At 38.0% G+C, this 11,539-nt stretch overlaps 1 protein-coding gene across 4 annotated transcripts; it reads right to left on the reverse strand.

Annotated features, from left to right (window-relative positions):
* Window positions 1-1,703: 1,703 nt before the first annotated feature.
* Window positions 1,704-9,533, reverse strand: LOC149827539 (Pentatricopeptide repeat (PPR-like) superfamily protein). 4 transcript variants are annotated; one of them, XM_090020341.1, is made up of 4 exons: window positions 7,180-9,533; window positions 6,900-7,041; window positions 2,055-2,179; window positions 1,704-1,957 (listed from the first exon to the last, which is right to left on the reverse strand). In XM_090020341.1, the coding sequence occupies exon 1, from the start codon at window positions 9,244-9,246 to the stop codon at window positions 7,186-7,188; it is 2,061 nt and encodes a 686-aa protein (XP_089876467.1). In that variant the 5' UTR covers window positions 9,247-9,533; the 3' UTR covers window positions 1,704-1,957; window positions 2,055-2,179; window positions 6,900-7,041; window positions 7,180-7,185. The 4 variants fall into 4 exon arrangements, with proteins under 4 accessions (XP_089876467.1, XP_089876466.1, XP_089876465.1 ...); XM_090020340.1 differs by adding an exon at window positions 5,564-5,639 and having other exon boundaries at window positions 1,704-2,179; XM_090020339.1 differs by having other exon boundaries at window positions 1,704-2,179.
* Window positions 9,534-11,539: the final 2,006 nt, after the last annotated feature.

Below are 11,539 nucleotides of genomic sequence, written 5' to 3' on the forward strand. Positions count from 1 at the left end.
AGGATCGAATCCCTCTGCCACATGGGGCGACTGTTGTTCTGATAGGGTCCGCCTAACCCCCAACTTGGGGTTAGCCTGTTGACCAAGCTAGCGTGCGTTCACATAATCTAGTGTTGACCAAGAAGGCCAATAAGAATACACAATATTTCTTTTTAGCATTTGTCAAAATGTTGACGCTCCCAGCAAACTTTGAGGCAATTTATTTATTGTTTTTGGACTGTCTTAAAACTATTTTATTTTTATTTATTTATTTCAATTTTGGATAGACAAGCAATGATGTGCACTAATTGCTCCTACCAGACAAGCAGAACCCATGTTGGTAATTGCAAACCCAACTTTCCAAGAACCATGATAGATGTAGATTTACATCTTAATCTAATCTAGAGGAAGAGGCTAGCCTACCAACGATGAACATACAACCAATTGAGAATGATTTCATTCTAGGTCCCCATGCATCATAAAAATACTATAGAATTGCATTTAGGACCTCAATAACAGCATTGCCCTTGCTCATTTTTTAGCACCTGGAGAAATGATTTTTCTTTTTTTGGGCATTCCCATACCTTTTAAGACAGAAAACACAGACAAAAGTGGTATCAAGTGAAATGGTAAGTTGCTTCCCCCTGTTGATGACACAATACAGACGTATTTGCTAAGGTAGCCATGCATCTATACTGAACTTAGTTTGTTCAATATGTTTATGAACTTTGTTGAATTGATCAAAAACCCTGATGTATTCCAAATATCATGCAACTTCACAAGGCAGAGTGCATCGGGCAACCAAAGAACTAGTTTGATTAATTAGTTTTTTTATTTATAATCCAAATAAACCACACCCGGCATGAAGACCTCATCGCACTGGCTCAACCTGCCATACCTATCGTCGTCATGCCAACAACGTAAAACTCCAAGGCTAGGACCCCTCATCGCACTGGCTCAACCTGCCATACCTATCGTCGTCATGCCAACAATGTAAAACTCCAAGGCTAGGACCCCTGCCCCCGGGGCTTATGCTCTAAGCGTTGCTTTGGGTGAGTATTCAAATCACGTGTTAGGAGATAGATGATTGTAGACAAGACATTTGCAAACGCACAATCAATCTTATTCTCTTGAAAACTACCATTTAATTGACTATTATGCTAAGCGTAGGGCTCACAAATGAAAATTTATGTAAGATGACACAGCTGATACAGTCATTAAACTCTCTACTAGTTGATTTCTTCGTGATCTCCACAACTCTCCTTTAGAGTGTGACATTTCAATCACCCAAGATGAGCCACCAAAGGTCAATAGAGATTGTTAATATGCACTTCACTTTGTTTATCATAGTAGTTGTGCCCATAAATGCCTGTCATTGACCAACTCACAACTTTCTTATGAAACTGTACATACAGAATTGGAGAATAGCTGAAGTTGTTCTAAAGACTTTCACAAAATTCATCCTACCAAGCTTACAACAAACATTAAATGAGAATTACAATCAGATTCACTTCAAAAGTGTGTCTATTAGCAAAAGAATGCATACCACGATTTTGAGACGGGGGCGGGGGTGGAGACCTTGTCCCCGGCCCACTGCCATCCCTATTTGGGCAGTGGACATGGGTTCAAAAACCAAACCATACCACGTAAATATTTTCCCTTGTGTGAGTGTGTGATAGGTTTTCTAAATTTTATACTGGGTAATATAGATAAATAATCACACATACCTCATCAAAGTAATCATAAATTTACAAGGTACCTATCTAGTTTGGACTGGACATTGCCCCTCCATTTTCAATTATTACACTAGGTAAAGTTGAACTTAGGATCATAAACTTCAAAAACCATCTCATCTCTTAGAATCAAACATGATCTAATTAATATCCATGTTGAGATTTCCACTATTGCTTGTCCCCTTTCTTTTTCCTTCTCATCCTTGCTTTAACACCAATCTTCGTTGGTCTCGCTCCCAAATTTCCTAAGAGATGTTCCTCAATCAATACAGGAAGAGCTGAATTATCTCCTCTAGAACTGTCATCACCATAATTATTCTCTGCACAGGAATTAGTACTCACCAAGCTATCAACCTGAAGGATGTTCATCTGCCGGTTCTCTACTAAATCTGGCAATAAACTCGCTTGCTGAGCATCAATGCAATCTTGACAAACTTCAGCTGGCACAAAAGCTGCCTGATCCAAACCTGCATTAAGCAGACTTTTTTTGAGCAACTTCTAACCCAAAAAAAATATAATATCTTAGCTAACCTAAGTCCTTGATTTTCAAATTCATGTTGGAGGTGATGCTTGTTTTGATTGTTCTCGTTATATCATTATTACAATGTCATCATAAATTAACACCCTGATCATTCTTTTGTGAATTTTCCTACAAATAAGGATGAACTTGTTGTGCCTTTTTTAAGCTCTGCTAGAAAGGCAGCAGTTAACCCGGTGAACCATGCTCTAGGAGATTGCTTTGTGTCGCCAATAGTCAAGCTTTTGTTTTTTATCTGGACAACTGGGTAAAAGTCTCATATGAACTTCCCCTTCTAGATCCCCATAAGCAAGTATTAATACATTGAGTTTTGCTCGTTGTCATCCTATTAGGAGGGATGTTACAGTGAACGGACTGAGTACCTTCCAAGGTACTCGGTCCAATCACTGACAGCCACACCCTCCCACCCCTTTGGAAGGAAGGGGGCAGGTCTGGGGCGTGGCTGTCGGTGATTGGACCAAGTGCCTTTTGCAAGGTACTCGATCACTGAATCTGCTCCTCCCATCGAGGTCACTTGTGCTTGTGACCTCTACCAAACTGGGTTGTATCAGAATTCAATTAACTCTTTAACAAAGCAATTTTCATGAAGCGGCAAGAATAAGAAGGGTATGTATGATTCCAGACAAACTTATTTTTACAAAATCAAGATTTCCTCAGTTAAATAAATAATTAATTAAATATCATCAGTTGGTACAGGCACACCAGTAAACAGAAGTCAACCAGGGGGATTAAGGAGGGGGTGGTGGTGGGGCCTGTGTTTGGAAAAGGAAAATAACTACAAATGTAACCATAACAGCATTTATCATGGATACCAATGTCATTCCTGGAAAGCAGGACCCAAACCAAAGAAAGGCCATGATCAGGCCCTTGATGAAAGCTGCTTGCCAATTCTTAATCTCCCACTTACCACCACCTTCAGAGATACTGCATTTTTTTGTTAATAACTCTAAAATGAAATTCAAACCAGATCTTCCACTAAATTTTGGCATTCATCACCACCAATGAAACCATACATTTGTTACAATCAGGAAAATTGCTGGTGCATGAGGCCATGAGATGAGTTCAGAAGTTCAGCACCCTTCTCTAGCCTAGAGTGAAGAAAGAGACTGCAAAAGGAGTTACATGACTTAAAAATTTTGCATGGTGGTTCTGAACGGTCATGGTTTGATCATGATACAAGGTTGTCTTTAGTTTCTGCAGACTTTCTTAGAACTAAAAAAAAGAAACTAAATTTATAAAAATTCAAATCATAAAATCATGTGACTCAGTCAACCTGGCAAAGTTGGATAAGCTTTATTCTGCAAGAGTCATGGAAGACTTGCGTGACATGATCAAGTATCTATTTGATTTAGTTCAACTTTAAGGAGAAGGGATCACTTATTATTTTTAGCTTTGGCCAAGCATGGCCTCACTTAGGACCAAACCTGAGCTCAAACTTGAGCAAGCCTAAAAGCTTGGACGCCAGGCATCACTACAACTCCTATGCCACGACAACTGCAAAAAACTTTATGATCAAGTCAAAGTATTAAGAGTTACATGAATCCAGACATCAATGTCCTGTAACTAAACATAAATTCACGTAATTTTGGCCATTGAAAAGCTAATACATTAAGCAGTACAGCAGAACCCACATCAAATGGGGAAGCATTCCCTAATCTAACATAATTTTGTAAAAAGTCCTTGCAAACAATCAAGTTTTCAAATAACTTGATACTTCAAATGATAGCATAAAATAGCATTCAAATGCTTTACACCACAAAAGAAAAGAAGTGCAGTAAATGCTCTGTTTTTATAAATGTAAGGAGACAAAACTCCTCTCTGTATTACACTACATACAATGGGCTCACACAGCTCTTATTTATAAGGCTCATTAACTCTAAAAGAGTCGTTGGGCTATTCCCAACGGCTCTAATTAGAGCCGTTGGGAGTCGGCCCAATGACTCCTTATTTCAAACTGTGTACAACAGTCAGTGGCTGACTGTGTACAGAAATAGTACAGAAAAATAAATAAAAAATTACAAAAAATAAGAAAAATTAAAAGAGGAAGAATTACAATCATACTTAAAAACATGAATATGCATAAAATGACTAAACTGCCCCCTACAGCTAATACAAGAAAGAAATATATATTTTATATATATATAAGTAGATGGATACATGTACATATATATGAAATATATATGTATATGTATCTTCTTTTATATATATATATATATATATATAAAATATATATATAGAAAATACATTGTCTTATGAATTACAATTTGACAAATTTAGAGGTTTATAAACTCTCACCAATACAAAATAACATGCACATATTACAAAGGTAACAACAAAAAAGAAAAGGAAATAAGAACTTATAATACAAAATGAAAAGCTATAGGAGCCATCACAATTCTCATATTTATATTCCTATTAGTTTCCTTGGTAAAACATGCAACCAAACCATGAATCACATGCTTAGATATAAAAATCTTTCAACCATAAAATGATCCAATGATCCTAAACTAAAAATATGTTTTTGGAATGAATAAATAGCATAAAACACCAAAAGATTTCCCCACATGTCCTTAGCTGTCATCGATATGAAACATGCCGGAAAGACCATGAACAGCATAGAGTGTGTATCTGACAATTGCTACATGCATTGCAAACAGCCATATACAGATACATTATTTTAGTAGGGTTCATATCATACTAGTTGCTAGGGACAGAAAGCCCTTGAGACCAAAAGTTGGCTTGGGTAGGAACCTAAAACTATCTGACTAGAAAAGGAATAAGAAAAGCCACAAAGACTAGCGGACATGCTTAAATAGCGCATGGAATAAGGGTGGAAAATAAAGAAAAAAAATGTGAAGGAAAGAAAAGAAATAATGTTATCACATTAAGAAATAAACCTGATCTTTAAATTTGCAATTACAAAACTAGCAGACATGCTTAAATAGCACATGGAATAAGGGTGGCAAATAAAAAAGAATGTGAAGGAAAGAAAAGAAATAATGTTATCACATTGAGAAATAAACGTGGTCTACTTTAAATTTGCAATTACAAAGCACGTCAATTTTCTAGAAAAAGAAATTAAAGCAAGTTTTCTCTACACCAATAAGAATTTAATTAGTTTTTAAAAAAAAATTATGGAATGACCAAGAAAATTGAATTCTTCAAAGAAAGATAAACATATTACATCAATTTTATAATATTAAAGTAAAAAAATCAGTTTCTTTAAAGAGGAATCAAAATAAAAAAGAAACAATATATTGAAGTTGAAATTTGGTTTGGTTAGAAAAGGGGCTTTAACTGAACCTAGTATTACCAGGCATACTCCACTTCTGCTCCTACCCTATCCCTTTACATGGTTTCTACAGAAGTCCACCACATAATTAGTAACCCTGCAACATATAATTACAGTTCATTATCACATTGTACAAATCAATTTCTTCTAAAATAATAACCAAGCTATAGCATCAAAGTCTTCAGACCTGCATGACAGGAAGACAAAACAAGGAAAGGATACGTACCATTTGTACCAAAAATTGTAATAAAGTAATAATCTCAAACTTATTCCCACATAGCTACTAAGCAGAACACTCAGTATAATCAGGAAAATGTCAACACAAACTTAACTCCTCCAAGCTTAAGGATACTTTATCTTTACCTAAAGAATCTTGTCAAAAAAATGGAAGATAAAGTGCCTTAAAAACATGGTTAAAGAGTTTGATTGTTGAATGAAGAGTATTGATGATAAGAAGAAAAAATACACCATCAAAGACTTTTTACCAGATGGTGAAGATGAGGAAGATGACAACATTGAATATAAACCATAATTGAATATAAACCATAGCCACAAATCTCGGTCTCGGCAACTTCTGGGCAAGGTTTTTCTCAGAAGCTTTTTTTCAAAAATTGTTTTGTATCGGAAAAATCTTGGATGTTTTAAAAGAATTAAAAACATAAAGAAAAAGAAAAAAGGATAAGAAATAGTAGGTTTTAGCATATTTTTTATGAAATTATAAAGGAACAATTAGAAATTTTTCTAAGGATTAAAATAAATAAAAAAGAAAATATAAACTTAAAAAAAATAAAATATTATGATATCTCTGATATTTATGTGATAACCGATATTTAAAAATAACGCAATATTTGGCCATTAACATCAACTGGAGCTATTTTCTTGTTAATATTGTGATATTTCCAAAATCCCAGTGATATTTGTGGCTATGATATAAACCCTAAAATTGCTGCCTCAGAGAGAGAGAGAGAGAGATGGCCATTGTACTCTTAGGTGCTTTCACCCATTTTCAGGCAATGGTAGCAACAATAACCGGCAGGGCCCGTGCAATCCAGATCAAGTGGCACGAACCCAGCGATTTCCGCTTATCTAATCTGAAATTTGGTGGAAATGCAAGGATCCTAAGTCTCTGAAAGCAACCCTACACCAAAATACTAAATCTGGCTGTTTCCATCCATGGCAAGGCCAGAAACTAGCATGGGGGCTGGATGGTACCATCCTGGTTATATTATAAGTATAACAGTGAAATTATCCTGTGAGGCAACAATAGCAATGATATAAAGAAAGGATTACACAAAATGATGATGAAATATGTCTGTAAAGAGAGGAGAATTTTGAAATTTATGGTCATAGCTCAAACCTTCATGCCCGCATGTAACTATCTTGCCAGTGACAACTTTGAACAGCCTGACTAGCAAAACAAAAGGCATCCCCAGTAGACTGGCATCTAGCTTCAATGTGGTATTGTATCATAAGGAAAATTGTGATACCCAATCTAATAACTGAACAAAAAAATACATTCATCAGCAAATCTATAATGAGAAGATGAAAACTCCACTCCAAACCATTCTGTCATGTAAAATCAATACAAAGCAAGAGTCTCCTTAAAACTCTACATAGTTAACCATATATACTATTACCTTTTTTTACATTCTTCTCTTTGTATCCTTCATTTTGAGTGAAATAACTAAAGTCTCAGATGTTGCTGTGTCAAGAACATATCCTTTTTCCAACATCTGATCCCATACTTTACAGGCCATTGGAAGCTTGCCTTCTCTTAAGAGCCCACCAATTAATAATTTGTAAGTCAGGTCATCTGGATGGCAACCCTCAGTACCCATCTCATGGTAAAGATCCATGGCTTTGGTGACCCTAAATGCCTTGCAAAGTCCATCAATTAAAGCATTATACAATATGACATCAGGAGCAACTCCTTTCTCTTTCATGTCCTGAAACATATTCAGTGCCCTTTCAATGCGACCAGTCTTACATAGGTGATCAACAATGGTTGTGTATGAAACAACATCTGGAACCAACCCATTTCCCAGCATATGCTCGAAGAGCTCCTCTGCTAAATCCAGATAACCTACTCTGAAGAAGCAATTTATTAAAGTGTTATATGTCACAATATCTGGAAAGATATCCTTCTTGTCCATTTCCTTAAACAATTTGTAAGCCATTCCCATTTTGTTGGCCTTACAAAGTGCTGCAATTATTATGTTACAAGAAACCACATCACACAATCTAGCAGCCTGCATCTTTTCCACCATTACATATGCTTGGTCCAGTTGGTTCGCTCTGCACAACCCTTTTAGAAGTTGATTATAACTATAAGCATCAGGTTGCACACCACTTCTTTTCATTCTTTTCATCAACCTGTCTGCATCATCCAGCATAAGTTTATCACAGCAGTGGTTCAGAAGGATATTATAAGTAATAATATCAGGCTTTAATCCATTCTGTCTCATGAACAGTAGTATAGCTTTAGCCTTATCGCTGCTACCAGCTTTGCAAAACCCACTGATCAATGCATTATAAATGGAGGCAGTCAATTGTATTTTCTTCTTAACCATTCTCATGGTAATGTCGTATGCTAAATCTACTTTTCCATTAGTGCAGAGACTAAAAACCAATGTCCCACATGCTACTTGATCAATGTTTGGAAATCTTTCAGCCATTCGATTCCAAACTTCAATCGCTTTCTGAAACATCCGGGCTCTACAAAAACCGTTTATAAGTGTCGTGTACGTGACCATATCGGGTTCTCTTCCTCTTTCAGACAGTTCATCCATTACTTTCATTGCAAGATCCAACATGTTCTCCTTACACAAGCAATTCAGATATATGTTACAAGCCCAAATATCAGGAACAGACCTAATTCTATACATGTCAGAAAGAAGATCCTGTACAAAACCCAGGTCATTTTTCTTACAGAGAGCAGAAATAAATCTAGAATAAGTAAAAGCACTCAAAGAGAACCCTTCCTTTGTCATTTGCAGGTAGTACTTCTTCACCAAATCAAACCGGTTCTCCTTAATTAAGACGCCTATAAATCTATTGTAGTCAACACCAAAGACCACACATTCAGATGCAACCATTTGTTCAAATGTCTCAATCGCTAAATCTATCTCCCTTGCCTTCACATAACCAGATATGAGAACTCTATGTATTGACCTGTGCACTACGAACCCAGTCTCCCGAATTCTACGAAGCACCTCGGATAACAGCTTGAATTTCCGGTCTCTAAGCAATATAGAGATAATTGATTTGTATGTAAAATAATCATGTTGATAACCCGACTGCAACTCAGCCCATGTAAAAAAGGCAAAGGCTAGATCAGAATCCAAATGGGTCTTCAATACTTGGTTAACAATATAAGTATTCAACTCTATGTCCAATGCATTCAACTCAACCTCCACGCTAGGAGACCACTCCTGAGACTGGATGGCCTTACAAATTCGAAGAGCCGAAACCAAAAACGGCTCTTTTCGCCTGGTGTCCAAAAGGTTTTGAAGCAATATTTCCCTTTTCTGATTTCGAAAGGAAAACTTTGCATCTGAATTGGGTTCTTTCTCACCACCACCACCACCACCACCACCATGAAACTCTGCGGTGGATGAGCACAACCATCTGACAGAACCGCTATGTAGAAAGCAAGGAGACGTTTGGATTCTCGAAGGCGAGACGATATAGAAAACACCCACCATGACCCACGCCAAGGAGTTTTGCGGATGGCTCCTAGATGAAGCTCAAGAGTTCACCACTTTGAGGCATTTCATCAAACAATTGGTGGGCAGTGGAAGCGAAATGGCTCAATTGCATGAACGGGCCTCTTGGGAAGAGATCAGGGGTCCTCAGATCCATATTATACCATTAATACGACCAACTCTTTCAACAAAAGCGTCGTGTGAATTTGATTTCCCAGCCGACAAATCACAACACGATTCCTTTCTCTTCTTTGCTTGGACTTGGTAGCTTGGGTCCAGGGGATCGTTTTCCCGCGAAAGTGTTGTTTTTGGTTATATTTAATATAATCCCTGACAAAGGGCGGTGGGTCCCGCCGTGCTTGATCTAGTGGATCTTAGCGGGCGTTTGAATGGCGGAAGCGCGTGGACAGGACAGTGCGTCCTGTCCCGTACTCTCTGCAGACAGGACATCGCAGTGTCCAGCACCCTCAAAAAAACAAAAACTCGTGTGTTCGGCCGTGTCCGTCCTCCGCTGTTCCGCGGGGCGGGAGCACGGAACAGGAGGAGATGTTGTTTTCTCATCCATGGGACGCACCAGAGATGCATTTGCGTGGGCGCACCGATGCGCGTGGGGCCCACTGATGGTGCATCAAACACCCCTTAAATCCGGTTCCGATCAAGCATGAACTAGGCCAAGTCACTTATGCTCCAACCAATCTCAGTATCGGTGCGTATCGGCCTGTATCTGTCGATTGTATCGGCAGAAAATCTTCACCCCTGAATCAGCAATTTTTAATAAATATAAAAATACTTAAATATATTTTTTAATATTTTTTTAATAGCTTTAACTCGTAATATTTTTTAATTATCTTTTATCCATTCATGTACTGGCAACATTGGCTACAACAGCCGATTTTACTGAAAATGGTTGTTTGGCTACAACAATCGTACGGGTTTTGATTTTAACCTTCGTCTCCCCTTCCATCCTCGTTTCATATCCTCCATCCCCGTTCCAAACGCGGCGAGGCGGGGTGGGACTCCGCTTCTCCTTGGTCCATTGCCATCCTTAAAGAAGGATTGGAGACGGGACGGGGAGGGGCAAGGCAAGGTGGGGACAGGGACAGGGACAGGAACAGGAACAGGGACAGGGCAGGGCGGGCAGGGCTGCCTCCATCCCCGCACGGGTTTAGATTTTAACCTCCATCTCCATCTTCATTTCTGTTTCATGTCTTCCATCTCCGGAACGGGGCAGCCTCGTTCCCCTCCCGTCCATCCTTATGCGTGGGCTCAAAAAAAACAAAACATGACAAGGAGAGGAAGGATTTAGAAATCATGCATAAATTATGGGTAAATTTGAAAATGAATCTCCACAGGAAGCCCCATTAAAAAGGGTTCACTCATCTGGTAGGAGCTGCTAGTGCATGTCACGTTGCAAGTTCGAATCCCATTGGTATATAGATGGGTGAGTAACTGTTGCAGGAAAGGGCCTTAATTCCCCATCTATGTTATGAAATAAATAAATAAATAAATTTACTTTACTAGTGCAACCATTAATTAATCAAATGGTGAAGTGGCAGTGTTAGTGGACATCTACCAGCACCCATATGCGCCACGATGAAAACTTTCATCGGTGCAAGGGTGTACCAACGGGGGTCTCCGCTTGTTTGGTAGGAACTGTTAGTGCATGACACCATGTATTGAGACGTTGCAAGTTCAAAACCCAGTGGTGTGTATGTAACTGGTGGGGTCTACCTAACCCCAACTTGCCTATAAAAAAAACAGGTTTGTAGGTCATCATAAGAGTTTCTTGCAAGGCAAAATATTGGTTACTAATTAAGTTTAGCATTTCATCTAATTTGGTGATATTCTTCACAAGCAACCTATGTCACAAAGATACGTTGACACAAGGACACCTAATGCAAGTTTGACTCATAAGTACGAAAAAATCTCAAAAAAAATAGGACACAATGACATGAATTTTTTTAATCAATAAAAACTATCTTTATGTTTTTAACAGTAAAAAGTGTTTTTTATTGAAATAATATTAAAATATTAAAATAATGCCCAAGCATGTTAGTGTCTGTCATTGCATCCGCTCGGATTAGGGACACTCACGCAAAAATGGCACGTCCCCATGACGTAACAATTCAAGCAATTCAACCACATCGTTGATCACGTAGGAATGAGATAATTTCATAAAGTAAGCATAGTGAGCAGACTTGGTTAATCGATCCATCACCACTAATATTATTGATTTTTGGTTTGCCTTGGGTAGCAATGAATGAAATCCATCAATATTTCCTCTCACTTTGCT

This window comes from Nuphar pumila, chromosome 10, assembly GCF_984573655.1.
Source record: "Nuphar pumila chromosome 10, dmNupPumi1.hap1.1, whole genome shotgun sequence".
Classification (NCBI taxonomy): Eukaryota; Viridiplantae; Streptophyta; class Magnoliopsida; order Nymphaeales; family Nymphaeaceae; genus Nuphar; species Nuphar pumila.